This window comes from Macrobrachium rosenbergii, chromosome 40, assembly GCF_040412425.1.
Source record: "Macrobrachium rosenbergii isolate ZJJX-2024 chromosome 40, ASM4041242v1, whole genome shotgun sequence".
NCBI classification, from domain to species: Eukaryota; Metazoa; Arthropoda; class Malacostraca; order Decapoda; family Palaemonidae; genus Macrobrachium; species Macrobrachium rosenbergii.
The window spans coordinates 6,035,796-6,051,029 of record NC_089780.1 but is presented as its reverse complement, the minus strand read 5'-3'; the positions used below and the strand labels follow the sequence as shown (position 1 = coordinate 6,051,029).

Genomic DNA, 15,234 nt, shown 5'->3' with positions numbered 1-15,234 from the left:
AAAATTGAAAAAAAAAACGCTCTCTTACTTTGTTCTAATATATAATATCTGTCTACCACGTAAATTTGAGCTCTTAGTTTGCAGAAGTTATGGAGGAGATGCATTTTGAAAAATTTTTTGGGGGGTGGGGTTACCAGCTAATGGGGGGCGGAAGACGAAAATTATGGTTACAGTCCTTTGCCCTATACAAAAATAAACCCAGGCACAAAATTTGAAACTGATTCATTAAAAAACACGGGAGTTATTAGCGAAAAACGATTTTATCAAACGCTCCCCTTAAAGGAAGCACAAATGACCTAAAACAGGTTGCACTGATTTTATCCTGTTATAAGAAGCCTTATGAACAATATCTAACTTTAGTGCAGAATTTGCTAATACTTTCAGTGGATGTTTCTCAAAAGTTAGACACGAGTCAAAAGTTACACCTAAAATAGTTAAAGCTTCAGACTCATTTAGCCATGTTCCATCCACTTGAAGGGGAGGCTGGGGTAGAGAAATCTGTACGAGGTCTGCTAATCAACTGTGTTTTTGTTTTACTGGAGTTCAGCCTCGCACCCCACCGACTACAACATTTAACGATCCAGTCCATGTCCCAACTGAGGCTGAGGGCAGCTTCATTTCTTGCAAGTGGAGACTTCACTACACCCACAAGTTTTGCATCATTGGCATACTGAACAATCTTGTTTTCCAGGCCAACAACCATAACACTTGTGTACACTAAAAATAACAGTGGACCAAGAACACTACCTTGTGGAACTCCAGACGAAATAGGTCTTGGTTCACTAAAGACCCCTCTGCAGCAACTCGCTACTGCCTACCTGTAAGGAAACCATAAAGTAATCCTTCAAGATTTCCATACAAGAAGGCAGCAGCAAGTTGCTGCAGACGGGATCTTTAGTGAACCAAGACCTATTTCGTCTGGAGTTCCACAGGGCAGCGCTCTTGCTCCATTTGGTCCTACGACATATCCACCCTCTCCAAGATTCTGAAGCTTATAAATAAGCGCCCTGTGATTTACTTAATCGAAAGTAGCACTAAAATCTATTTGAATTACTCTGCACTCAAAACCCCTATCAAGGTTCCCTTGCGAATGGCAAGTCGAAGTCTAAAAGAGCATCGCTGGTACCTTACTGCTTCCTATATGCATACAGTATTGACTATCAGCCACCAATCCTTTAGATTCTACATACTTCAATAGTGGCTTAAAAATAAGTTTTTCTGCAACTCTGGAGTACAGGGAGAATAGGTACTGACCTGTAGTTAGTGCAGTCTGCAAGATATGCCACTCTCTGGAACAGGCACTAAACAGTATTACTAAGCTTGCACTCGTCCGCAAAGATACAACATTGACATAAAAATTTAAAGAACCTACTTATCTGGGAAGACAACAAACTAGAAACTTTTTTTTAAAAAACAGAGGGAAGAAACCATCAGGATCATCACCCAAGCCAACAAGATTATCCAGAATTTTCCTACATCCCTGGAGTAAAATGCAAACTTTGTAAGAATAGGTTCAGGATGACAAGTATCAGGGAGAGGGGCATCCTCAGCTGATTGCTTAGCTTCAAAAACTCAATGAAGCAAGCAGTTCAGCCTTTTCCCTAGGGCCAGTAACCAATCTACCATCATCTCTCAGTAGTGATGGAATGGAAGATGAGCCTGACCCAAAGACAGATGATGCCAATTTGGTCCAACACAGATGAGGCTGAATAATTCCTTCAGGTTTCCTCTTCAAGGAATTATTGTAATTTCTCTCGGCTGTACGGTAAATTTTACCTGCAGCACGGTGAGGCTTAACAAAAATGGTGTAATTGTCATTTGAATGATTTTATCTCCATGTGTTGAATTTGGTTTGTTTGTCACGGTAGGCTCATTCTTTCACATCCACAATTAATCCCTGATCCCCTTTTCATGCTGAAAGCAACAGATTTGCTGAACAGCAGCACCAATATTCAGTAATAAATTTGCCTTGCTGTTAAACTTCTCACTTCCGAAGGTCCTTCATTCCTCATACCATTAGAACAATGCATTTCTACCCTAAAGCAATTCTCCTTGTATTCTACAATTTACTTACAATTTAATCTAGTTATTTATTAATTGTTAATCTACTTTTTCTTTTCCAATAACTGATCTCATCTCTCTGTATTCCTATTACTCTTCTGTTACTTCTTCAAAAGAACACCATATTCTTTGGCAGCTTGAATTTCAAGTCAATAGCCCCTGTTAGCCTGTTCCATATGAATAGGGTTCACCTTCTGAATACTGTATTGTAATAATAATAATAATAATAAACAACAATAATAATAACAACAAAGATAATAATAATAATATACAGGTATGCTGTATTACAAATCGATATATGCTCCCACCAGGCTGGCAAAAACCTAACTTGAAGACTATCTACATGCTTATAAACCAACATTACAGTAGGAACGTATGTACACTACATTCCTGTACTGTATGGATGTAAAACAGTAATTACGAGTCCTCCCTTTCCTCCAACACCACTGCCTCCTGTTCCTCATACTGGTTATGAAATGGCAAATTGCTCAGAAGCAGTGCTGAGGTGCCAGAGGGTCTTCAAGAGGCAGCAGATGCATCAGATTCCTGGCTGGAAGAAACTGGCACTTCTGTTTCAAAGCAGAATGACAGTTTTTGAAGTGCAAGGCAAAGGGCTTGGGTGCATGGGGACTGGGGATCTGAAGAAGCTGTTGAGGGTACATTGATGAAAAGAACAATAATTCTGCTTTGCAATAATCAGCCAGTGCAATTCTCATGCTCCTTCAGCAAACTGCAGGGCCTTGGAGAAACAGCTGTGGTCAACGTTGACGTTCTCCATCAGGTCGATGAAATGATCCACGATCCTCTGCATGTCTTTGTAGCCAGGGGTTGGGTGTGCTGCAGACTTGTAGTTGGTGTCATTGTTGTCTTCAGGGGCTTCCTCTTTAACCTCATCAGTGGCAACTGCAGCAGCTCTCTCACTGTTGGACTAAAGCTGGAAGCCAGGATCGCCACCATTGTTGTCCAGCCACTCTTGTATGTCATCTCAGGAATGTTGTCAGGTCTCTTCACAAGTTGGAAATGAAAGCCATCAACATCAAAGCCTTGTTAGTTAATCAGGCCTTAGCCTCCTTCAAGATGTGGTACCAAGCTTGCTCCAAGCTCTGCATGGTAATGTCCTTCCAAACATCTGCCAACTTGTAGATGGCAAACTTCACCCATGTATCCAAGTCTTGCTCCACCTCCTTCTCAGACACCACCACATCCTCCAAAAACTTCCTCCAGTACAGTCGTTTTGTTGAAATAACAACAACTTGGTTCATTGGTTGTATGAGTAGAGTCAAATTAGGAGGGAAAAAAAAAGACCCTGACTCTAACATGACATTCGTCACCAACCAACCAGGTTGTGGTACGTTGCACAGGCACATTGTTCATAAGAAGCAAAGCCTTCACCTGATGTCTAGCAATGACAAGGTCTAGTATCTGATGACAAATGACTTTACAAAAGTGGCTGTGGAACCAAATGGAAACAATCTTGGAGGTGAACCAAGCCTTAGCCTAATGATACCAGACCACTAGAAGACTATCCATCAACCCATGCAGGGCAAGTGGTTGCTTCAAATGTCCAACTATGGCTGGTTTGCAATGTACACATAACAAAGCAGACACGCATTGTTTCTAAAGCTTTCGAGCAGTTAAATTCTTTTCCATGGTGTTATTGGCCAAGGAGCAATAGAATAAGCCAATATTGTCAGTATTGTAAATCTGACTCAAAACAAGACCTTCCTTTTTCATTAATGTCAGCTGAAACCTCCTCAAAAGCATCCAAGGATTCACCACGAGTCTTCTGGCTGGAAAGCCCAAGTTGAATTTTGAAACAAAAACGGTAAATTCTCAAATGCCTTAAGTTCTGTGATCCCATGCAGCCTTCAATTCAGCATCATGCGCAGTACCCCAGCTGACCTCTGCTGACAAAAGCATATCAAGATCAACTGTTCAATTTCCTCATGAAAAAGCTTTGGCCATCACCTTGTGGGCCTCACTACTGGATGACTTCTTCACAAAGTCCATTGCATGGGTCTTTAGCTTGTCCTTGGCAGCCTTGAAGTCCTGCAAAGTACGCCATGCTATAGCGTACTCAGCCATGATGAGTCATTGATCAACCAACCTCAATTCTCTTTATGACTTCCAGCTTCTTCTGAAGTGTCATCTTCTTCTTAGCCCCCTTAGAGGTGGCAGGGCCATACACAACAGCACCACACACAGCAATAAAACACCTGCAAGGTGCACCCACACAAGCTGCAAAACTTAAGGAAAGCATTGCAATGCAGGTCGTACAGCAACCATTTAATAGGTGATCACTGAGAAATGACGCACAACTGGACAAAGAACTGGAGCATGCTTCCACAAAGTATGTTAGTATCTTCAAAAGCAGCCAATGAGGGAACAAAACTCCTACGATGTTATCATTGTGTATCTCTATCAGCCATTCAAAGGCGACAAACATGATGATATGTCATGATGTTACTGCTTTTGAGCCATAGCACAAAAGCTTACAAGCAAATGAGTGCTCACTCAACCAAACAACTTCACCATACTGTAGTCATATTGTAGTCATGGCATATCTTTCTCAAACACTCAAAAGCGACAAAGCAATGTGTGATGACGTGTAAAATGGCATCTTTTAAGCCCAGTACAGTTGCGAAGCTCTCAAGAAGCAAAAGACCCAACCAACTCTCCCACTCCATCCAAAAAATGCTTACCCCAGCATACCACCCCCAAAATAACCCCTTTCTCAGTATGCTAGTGACAGTAAAGAGTTACCATTGCCTCATTCCACCCACGCAGCGTTGCCAACCACATGGATATTTTTTGTTATTCATTTTGATATACTGTGGTGCTGTGGACTTTCCAGGTAATTGAGGGATTACAGTTTCATTACACACAGACAAGTGCTTTTCCAGCTAACTATATTTACCAAATACCTGTACCTAACTGTTTTGACCTTATTTTAGTTAAATTCTGGCACTTATTCTGTTAAATGTTAACTGAAAATACATTTCCATGACCATTCAAGGAGCTCATTTCTCCTCCAATGACACCAGCAAGGACTCGCTCCCATAAGTCCAATCCCTAATCTACCCTGACGGAATAGCACCAACATGATTAGTGTGACTCAAATTTAGGCCAACCTGCCTGGTGAGACTGAGGATAACACATGAATACTGTCACCCCGACTTTAATCATCTTGGCTTACAAACTGGATAGAAGCTGAGATTCCTGTCCCCACCCCTGAAACCCATGGGCTGGTTAAACGGTAGTCCCACCTTTGATATATCAAAATGGCTAGGAAACTGATGCCTCCAGGGTTCAAACATTATTGGGTGGTTGACAAGACTGCCACAGCTCCCACTATTGGCTTCAAAACTGAGCTCCAATGCCAGTAAGGGTACCCTTCTTGATAACCAAGACATTAAAGACTTAGTTAAAAAGGCTGGTCAGCAAGATAAATAAGTGAAGTAAATTGAACCGAGTAAAAGCCTTCAAATGTGCAAACGGGGATATCACTGCAGTTGAACTAAGCAGCTGGATCTAGAGTGATTAGATGGTAAAATAAGAGAAGGCTTCTGAAGTGTGATAAAAAATGAAATATTAAAAAGAAAATTTGAAAACGGTGCCCATAAAGGCCAGGCTATTATGCCTCAAACCATCACTATTGGCCCATAAGCTCTGAAGCAAAAAAAAGACAAGTATTTGTGAGGGTATACCGGTATACCTGAGGGAGAAATTTGGGTTCAAAAAAAATTTTTGATTCACATAACTTGGTATCTCTTTAAATGCAATGCTGTTGTTTAGGTATGTTACACTGAGTCAATCATCACCAAACTGTCAAGTGCATTTTTGTCTCTAAAAAAAAAAAAAAAGTGAAATTATTTTTTACTTAAAAGAATTACCCCTTTCAAAATATTAATAAAATCCTGTAGAAAATAAAACTGCCTGAAAGAATCCTCTCTATGAGCAGAAAAACAAAGGGTTAGCAAAAGACAACCAGCAAAATCACCTATCTCTTGTTTATCATTTGCATTTGTTAACTTTGGTACAGAATGTAGCAAAATAATACTTCAGCATTTTCTCTCTTGAAGTATGTACAAAGTAAAATGCAAAAGAATCACAACTGAATACAGTAGCACACACATTTTTTCATAAAAATATACAAGATATACAAGAGGATCACCTCAATTTTCATCACACTGCACTTTCCGCTCCAGTGTTGAATGCAACTCTCCTTCACATTTTGCTATTGTACCTTTAGATATATTGCATAACACATTTGATGGAATTTTACATAGAAGAGACAATATTCTCTGATACAGATCAGAAATATAGCCCAAATCACTGGAATGTTTAAGATCTTTATTGTCCATTGTCTTATTTACCAAAGAAGTATTAGGCGATTCACCATGTCTTCCTTCATGAGAGTCAAAAAACTGCCCCAAATATGTGTGACAACAGAGAAGAATTTCTAGAAGTTGGACTTCTAAGCTGTTCCTATCAGCTTTCTTTACAGTTTCTATTCTGTCAGAAGCAAACTCCAAAAGTACTATGAAAATACAAGCAGTAGTCATCCTCCTCAAGGATACCGAGGGCTCTCCCCCCGGGGGAAACATTTCTTCCACAAGCTTCAATGGATCACAAGTTGCCAAGTACTCCTGAAGTTCTCTGTTGCAGATGCAAATTATTTTTTCATCTTTTTCATTCACAATTTGAGCATCATTACCTTCTGGGAAGAAGGGAACTGATCCTTGCATCTGTTGAATGCCAATGTATGCAAATAGCCATTTTAAGAAACTTGTTCTAATTGAAGAAATTTCACCAGATATTTTTTCATACACACTTGAACTTTTGAGACACAGGGAAAGTATTAAAAGACCACTTTCCTCAGGACAAAGACAACTGAAGTGTTTAATAGGATCATTCAGAATATGTTTAAAGGTTTCTAAACATTTATGGTTTTCTATGATGTGGATGTTGTCTTCAAACAAGCTTTTTAATGAATCCCAATGAAAAATCACACCACTTCTTATACACTGCAAGCACTTTTCTAAATGAATGCCCTTCACACATGAATCTTTGGCAGCATGTAAAAAACATGAGACTATGTATGTAGTGTCACACAAATTCAACACTAGGCCTTGATCCATACCCTGGAGAAAATTAACCAATTGCTCAAGGATGCCTGAAAGCTGAAGAATACGTTTGGATGGTAAAAAATAAGGAGGAGGGAGACAGCGACAAAGATTGATAAATAAAAACAGATTCTTATCACTGAGGGATTTCTTTCTCAATTTAAAGTGCCACTCTTCCAGGAGACAAATATCTGCATCAGGATAAAGATGAGCCAGTCTTTGGAGTAACATGATCATTTCACTGCTGTTCTCATCTTTAACCCCACCTTCTACAAATGTATGGATAATGCTTGTTATAACTTCTCCGACTGCAATTCTTTTTTCACTGTCATTCTGCATACCAGAAAATATAAAATCACGCTCGACTCTGCACTGGAGATAACATAATCTTACATCTAAAGGGGTCTTTTCCCAAACAGTGCGCAGTTCAAAAGCTATCCACTTTTCAAGTGAAAGCCATCCATTCTGTTTAACTGATCTCCTGATCTGGTCAAAATACAGCCTAGCATAACTGGGAACACCCTGACCATCTAATGATGAATATACAGTAGCCATAGTGAGTTCATCATCCTCTTCAGTAACAATCAAATTAATTCTAGGAGCCAAAAAACAATACAAATTCATCAGTTTCTCCGGAAGCAATGACAGAGTCCTTCCCTCGGTACCATTTTCTGTGTGCCACTGCAACCAGTAATTAATTAAACAACACGTATGTACACATGCTTGCTTTGTGGACATATTTCTCTCCAATCTAAGTAAGAAGAACTTCACAAAGGGAACAGGACTTTCATTCACGCTTGATGAATCAACAACGCTACTAAACAAGCCTTCAAGAGTACATATTTCAGAGATTAAAGCTCCTTGAATTTGTACTTTTTCCACTGACAGTTTGTGGTGCTGACCATATTCCAAATTATACAAGAGATAATTGAAAAGTGACAACTGAAGTGTAGTGCTTGAGGATAGTAAAGATAGGAACTGTGGAATCCAGTCAGGTTTTGTAATTACTATTTCACTCTGTTTTTGACTAAAACAAACTTTCTCGAAAGTGTTAACAAATTCTTGGATTACTTGGTAAGAAACAAGTTTAAAATTACACATACTGGGATTCAGAACCAAGTGATTTTTGTTTTTCATCTTCAAATCGCTGGCTTTTGTTATCTCTTCAATTTTGTGTGATATACGAGAAAGTATGGGTAAGATGACTGAGGCATCTGGCAGTTCATTCAAGATATTGGAAAGTTCCGTTATGGGTTCTTCTACAACCATTTCTTCTTCAACATTAATGAATATGCCTGAGAGAAGGTCTGATGTAAATTTCTGACATTCTTCAGTATAAGCTTTGTACATGTTGGTAGGAATCTTGCCAGTTGAATGCATAATGGATATGAATTTACTTGTGGCATCAGGCTCATCTGGAAGTGCTCTAGGTGCCAGTAAGGTAGGCAAAAACGAGGACATGTAATAAGGCTTTCGAAAAATAGATGCCTCCAACACAGAGTGTGGTATTTTCCCTGTATGACTAAACTGCTCAATACAAGTTTCTACTTCCTTAACCACTTTGTCTTTTTCTTGCATATTCTGGTGAGAAACTGTATGACTTTCTAAATTATCCTTCATCTCTTGAAGGCGGGCTCTTGCTAGGTTATAATAATCATGGAGCAAAGTCTGACAACCTTTAGGAACAAAAATATGACTTGTGAGATGGGTCCGTAAGCAAAACACAGGTTCATGGGGAACCAAATCTGTTAAAAATTGTATGAGGAACACAAAAGACTGCTTATGAGATGCTGGACTCCCTGACTCTGTGGCAAACAAACCAGTAAACCACTGGCTGTAAGACGGAAAGAGGTGACAACCCTCTTGACTGGCATGACGAGCAAATATGAAGCCAATGACTAGAAACTCCATATCTTGCTCCTCGCAGCCTTTGCGGATGTGTTTTTCAATAATAGTCTTGAGCAGAGAAACAGCAAACTTGTGACTATTAATGGCAATGGCAACGAGGGTCAAAACACACCCCCAATTAACTTCGTCATTAGTGACAACAGTGTTCAGACTATGAAGAGCTGCTTCATAGCCCAAAACTATGACCAACTTCTGCATTAACAATGAGAGCACAGGGTTAGCAAGTGCTGATCTCCACTTTTCCTGAGATTTCAAAACACTGGCAACATGTAGATTTGGCTGATAAGTTAGCATATAAATGAGCTGAGAAGAGCAATAATTTTGTAATGCCTGTGATGTTACCTTTAAGTTGTTCATTAATAATTCATAAATATTGAGTACACGTGAATTTCTACTTTTGGTATTTTCTGCACTGTCCCCAGTAAAACTTTCATGAATGAAATCTAGAACATGCTCTGTTACAGAATCAAGTAAATCACTGGCACTTTTAGACAAAGAATGGTACTCACTCTTCTTCAAATTATAAGAGAGGTTTACTAAAGCTCCAAGTGCTTCGCTTACAATGGAGGTTCCCTCTGAATTACCACTGCTATGCAATATAAGCTTCATCAAGTCTTCCAACAGCTTAAGTAAACTGCCACCTTTCTCATCATGAATGCTGTAAATAATTAAGTTTACGTAAATAACATAAATATACAGTATAAAAGAAATTATGGTATGCCATTCAAGTAAAAAATCTATTTGGTACTAAGCTTAAAAAAAGATTTCCATCTCTGCATCTTTCAAATGCCAATCTATTAACACAGTAAATTTGCTAAAATGATCTACTGGTATATATTTTTTTTGTCTCAGTACTCTCTGAAAATTTCCTGTGATGATATACAGACTGAGATAATTCTCTGCACCAAAATCATTCCAAGTCAGGGTACATACAATTCCAGACCTACTAATGCACCGAAAATCATGCACAGCACTTACAAAAATGGAAAAATATTTTATGCAACATAAAAGAATTGGGCAATTACCAGTAATACATTAATTTTCAGAGCATTAGCTCATATAACTTTTCCAAATACAGTAAATAATTTCACCTAGAAGACAATTCCACTACTGGTGTAAAAGCTTCAGTGTGTTTCAACAATGTTCTTTTCCATGCATGCATTTCTCAAGCATCCATGCTACATATCAGGAAAGTTTACAGTAAAGTGTCATTTTTATTAATACATATATTTATACAAACCACTGTTTTCTCACAGACCATTTGTGCATCTGCACAAACCCAGACATTAAATTATGGCAAGAACAAGAACTGGAAAATTGTCAGCCTATATATGAATCTGGCATAACTACAGATAATTCAACATCTTTCAAACTTTGGCACATGTCTGCATAGTTCACTGAAATGCTCTTGACACAGGTTGCATGTGTGTGCTTGTTTTACCACCAATAAATCTTTGCAAAACTGTTTAATAATTTCAATGAAGCCTTCTTATTACTCTTATTATCAGCTGGTGTTACATTAAAGGTCAAACTGTATTTCCAGCAAAGAATTTTAAGTCAACATTAAAGGGATTTGGATGCTGAGGACGTCTCTCAGACACAACTGCCATTATAGTATCATCATGAACATTATGTATAAAAGGTGGGCACAGTACTTGCTATCTTCTTCCAATGAACACCAAGAGATGGACCTCTCTCCTCCCTATACCTCAATGAGTAAAAGCCAGTTTCTTCATACAGAATTTCTACAGGTGTAGAGTTAAAGGTTCAGGAGCATAATCTTAGACCTGCATTATGTACTGCATCAAGTTTTACCAATAGGAAGGCAATGCCAAACAATACACATGGCAACCAAAATACACTTTTAATAAAAATAATGCTTTACGTAGCATCAGTATGATTTCCACATCGCCACTCCTTGTTGCACAAGAAATAGCATGTTCTATGTGTAAGCACTGCATTCAGTTTTACTTTCTCAATTGTATGAAAGAAACATGTCAGCCCATTATAAAACATTATGCCAAGAAAATTTTCTTTACTTTTATATTGTGATGGCTGTGACTGCTGGAACTGATCCTTTCTACTAAATGTGACACCTCTGGTTTTTTTTTTTTTAATCTAACCATCTTTGTTGCAGACCCACCTCTACCAATTTTGACTTTTCTTTGCACCTTGATCTTACTTTCTAAAGCTATACTGATGGAAGATTAATACAGTAACTATTGGAATCCTACAGGTCCCCCAAAATGTTGCAAAAGAAATGGAAAATACTTGCACACACAGACAAATATTACTAGACCATCTTCAAAAAGGGCAACAAATTTATATTTGGAACATCAAGCAGAAAGAATGCGGCATGGAAAATCAGCTGAAGCCTTAGACACTAACAAGTTAACTGCTCCTCCCCTCCTTCCTACCTGTAAGGTGTGAATATGTGGTTTCCAACCATCCTGTGGTACAGCTGCATATATACATCACGTCTGTGGTTATAACCATATACAGAATAACGTCTTTAAATCAGCACCCTTAGGATAGTACAAATAAACATGCAGATGGTTGGAATCCACATATTCACACCTTAGGATCTATTCACACTACGTAAATGCACCTGCACGTACCTTGCCTTACCAGACCTGCAAACTATTTTTCAATGGTACTGTATAACACTGAATCATTCTCATTACATCGGACCTGCATGGGCCAGCACCTGCAAATGCTGGTGGGATTTCTCGGTGACAATATTTTGCAGGTAAGGTCATGTGCCGGTCAGGTACTGATCATGTAGCTGCTGGAGTGTGAACATGCAACCTGAACAGATACTTAATGCGTCAGGAGTTAGTGGGCTGTTTACATGGAAGGTGTACATACATACGTCCCAAGATGAATGAGGAAAAATTAATTACCCTTGTTCAGAACTATGAGTTCTTGTATAACATGGCCAACAAAGATTATAGCAACAATGTGAAAAAGGATATTATTATTATTATTAAAAGAGTTTAACCAGACCACTGAGCTGACTATCAGCTCTCATAGGGCTGGCCTGAAGGATTAGAATGAAATTAATTGAAGTGAATATAGAATTTAGGCCAAAGGCCAAGCACTGGGACCTATGAGGTCATTCAGAGTTGCAACGGAAATTGACAGTAAAAGGTCTGAAAGGTGTAACAGGAGGAAAACCTCACAGTTGCACTTTGATTCAATTGTTAGGAGAGAGTGGAAAGTAGGGTGGAAGAAAGAGAATATGAAAGGAGGTATAGTAAAAGGAACGAAAGGGGTGCAGCTAGGGGCCGAAGGCACGCTGCAAAGAAGCTAAAGTAATGTCTACAGTGCACCACATGAGGTACACTGACGGCACTACGTAACTGACAACCACTTCCTCATAAGCATACGAAAGCATGAGAACAAAATATCATTGCGAGATTCACAACAGGTTTTGAATGTGCAAGGAAAAACCACTATGGCATGACGTACAAAATGAATTAGAAGCAACAGGTAAGATATATTTATCTTCTTCCTCTTTTTAACATAGCTGTTGCAAATGCAGCTTTTTACTTGGGAAAACAATAATTACGTAGTATATTATCTGTGTGTCTGTGTGTTTGTGTGAGGCAAGGCTTGGAAATGTAATTATACAATAAAATTATTAGAAAAAACTAAAGCTGAAATCTAGTTGATAATTAAAGTTCGTGCATGGACCTAAGTTACGCAATTCTTATTGAGACCACGATAAGGTTCCTTGGGGGGAGCTCAAGTACCTCCTGAAAGCTTCTCTTACTTCAAAAGCTTGAGTTTGAACATGACCTCCTTGCCTAGGGATCTGAGAAAATATATCACCTACATTGGGTGTTCCTGGTTCATTAACAGTACTGTAAGAATACCTGAATCACTGATAAAGTTGTGTAGAATGAATGATGCAAGAATAATTTTATCAGCATTCTCAGGCAAGGACTTGATTTTCCTACAAAATATCCTAAATCTTTGTGTCATGATGCCAATATATTTTCTACTGCTCTACGGGCTCGGGATAAGCGATAACTGAAGTGTGTTTTTATTACATCATTTTCAATTTGTGAGGTAGGATACGGTCTTAGTAAGTAAGTTTTCAAAGGAAAAGCTTCATCTGCAATGGCAACATATGGCATTAACTCTTGAGCTCCAGGGAGAGGACTTTCAGGTGGAATTTTCAAATGACCATTTTCTAAAGGATTCCAAAAGTGGAATGGCTGAAAATACTTCCATCACTATTTTTCCCATAAGAACCAACAACAACATACAAAGTTACAATGTGCATCCACTAAAGCTAGTATGACAATGGAAAAGGTCTTCTCGCAGTTGAATTATAATGAAAAACTTTTTCTAGGTGCCTCAATTTTCAACTCACTGAACTGGTTTTTCGACATTCTGAAATACTGATAAAATTTTTCTTCATCATCCAGCAAATCTTTATATAGCGTCATATATTCTCTCTCAGTTTTCCTTTTCTTCAGGTAATTGTACACCCAATATCATTTTTTTCCTTTTTCACTTGTCCATTTTCTTCTTTCTCCTCTTCCAAAATGAGTGCCATCAGTGCCAAGTCACTTACACTAAAATTCTTGAACATGTCGAGCTAGCATGACAACACCCAGGCAGCAGAAAACTTACTAAGGCATAGCAAAACAGTCACTCTATCATTCCCTACTGGAGGGAGGGAGGGTAAGCCAAAGATGAGACAAGCCAGCAAACCAGGCATACCCTATTTATTTCCTTTTCTCCTTCTTCTCAACTGCCAAATGAGCTGCAGCTTGAAAAAGTTACTGTATAGCTATATGAATGTTAGGTAATTAATGTTTTAAATAAAGTATATAGATTTTTCCATAAAATGATATTTTCATAATAAAATAAATTTTTGAACATACTTACCTGGTAGTTATATATATAGCTTAAGTCCCTGACGTCACGGCAGAATTTCAAAACTCGCGGCAATCGCCGATAAGGAGGTCAGGTGGTCCACCTATGCGCCCTCTACCCAGGTACCTGGAACCATTCCAATTATTCCTCATATCTTCCATGCCTCTCGTCTCTAGAGGGGAGGAGGGTGGGAATTAAATTCTATATAACTACCAGGTAAGTATGTTCAAAAATTTATTTTATTATGAAAATATCATTTTTAAACATCTGACTTACCTGGTAGTTATATATATAGCTGATTGACACCTTTGACGGAGGGTCAGAGACAGCCAACATCGTTGGAATTGACAAAATCAAAAATTGCAAAACCAACTCAAGGTTCCTACCTGTTAAGGAAGCTGACTTCAATGTTTTCCTGCCTCATTCTGTCTGCATTCCTCAAGAGATCCAGCGATCCACCCAGGGGGCTGAAAATCTCCAGGGGCTGTCAACTGGTGTATAACTTCTATGTGACTAGACCTCCTTTAAATACCCTTGTTCCGGGCGCTACCAAGGAACAAAACGACCACCTGACTAAATAACAAAACAAAAACACAATCTAACTAGAAACTATTTGCTAATGATTGCGGAAAACTGCGTCCAGCCTTCACAAACAACCATCAAAAATTTCTCCATTCCAAGGAAAAGGAAAAAAGGGTATTGGTTTATGGGATTGCAGGGGTAGCCCCTTCTCCCACTACTGAATTAGCCGCTACAAATGGACCCAGAGTGTAGCAGTCTTCATATAAGGTCTGAACCTGTTTAAGGTAATGTGAGGCAAACACTGACTTGCTTCTCCAGAAGGTCGCGTCTAAGATACTTAGCTGGGACCTATTCTGTTTAAAAGCCACAGAGGTTGCTACCGCCCTAACCTCGTGCGTCTTAACTTCGAGAATCTCTAGATTCGCCTCATTACACTCTGAATGTGCTTCTCTTATCAATTGCCTGATAAAATAAGATAGTGCATTCTTAGACATTTGTAACGAGGGTTTCTTGACCGAACACCAAAGCGCTTCTGACTTACCTCGTAAGTCCTTAGTCCTTTCCAGGTAGTACTTCAGAGCTCTTACCGGGCACAGGACTCTCTCTATTTCCTTACCTGTGATATCCGTCAAGTTCAGAATCTCGAACGTCTTGGGCCAGGGTCGAGATGGGAGTTCATTCTTAGCAAGAAAACCAAGTTGCAATGAACAAATTGCTTTGCCTTGTC

At 38.9% G+C, this 15,234-nt stretch overlaps 1 protein-coding gene across 1 annotated transcript in view; it reads right to left on the bottom strand.

The window, feature by feature from the left end:
- Window positions 1-6,056: 6,056 nt before the first annotated feature.
- The window catches only part of LOC136826069 (uncharacterized), a 36,958-nt gene continuing 27,780 nt past the window's right edge, over window positions 6,057-15,234 (bottom strand). The window contains exon 5 of the mRNA XM_067082975.1: window positions 6,057-9,753. Coding sequence (XP_066939076.1) covers window positions 6,237-9,753 — 3,517 coding nt within the window. The 3' untranslated portion in view covers window positions 6,057-6,236. The remainder of the gene's footprint in view (window positions 9,754-15,234) is intronic.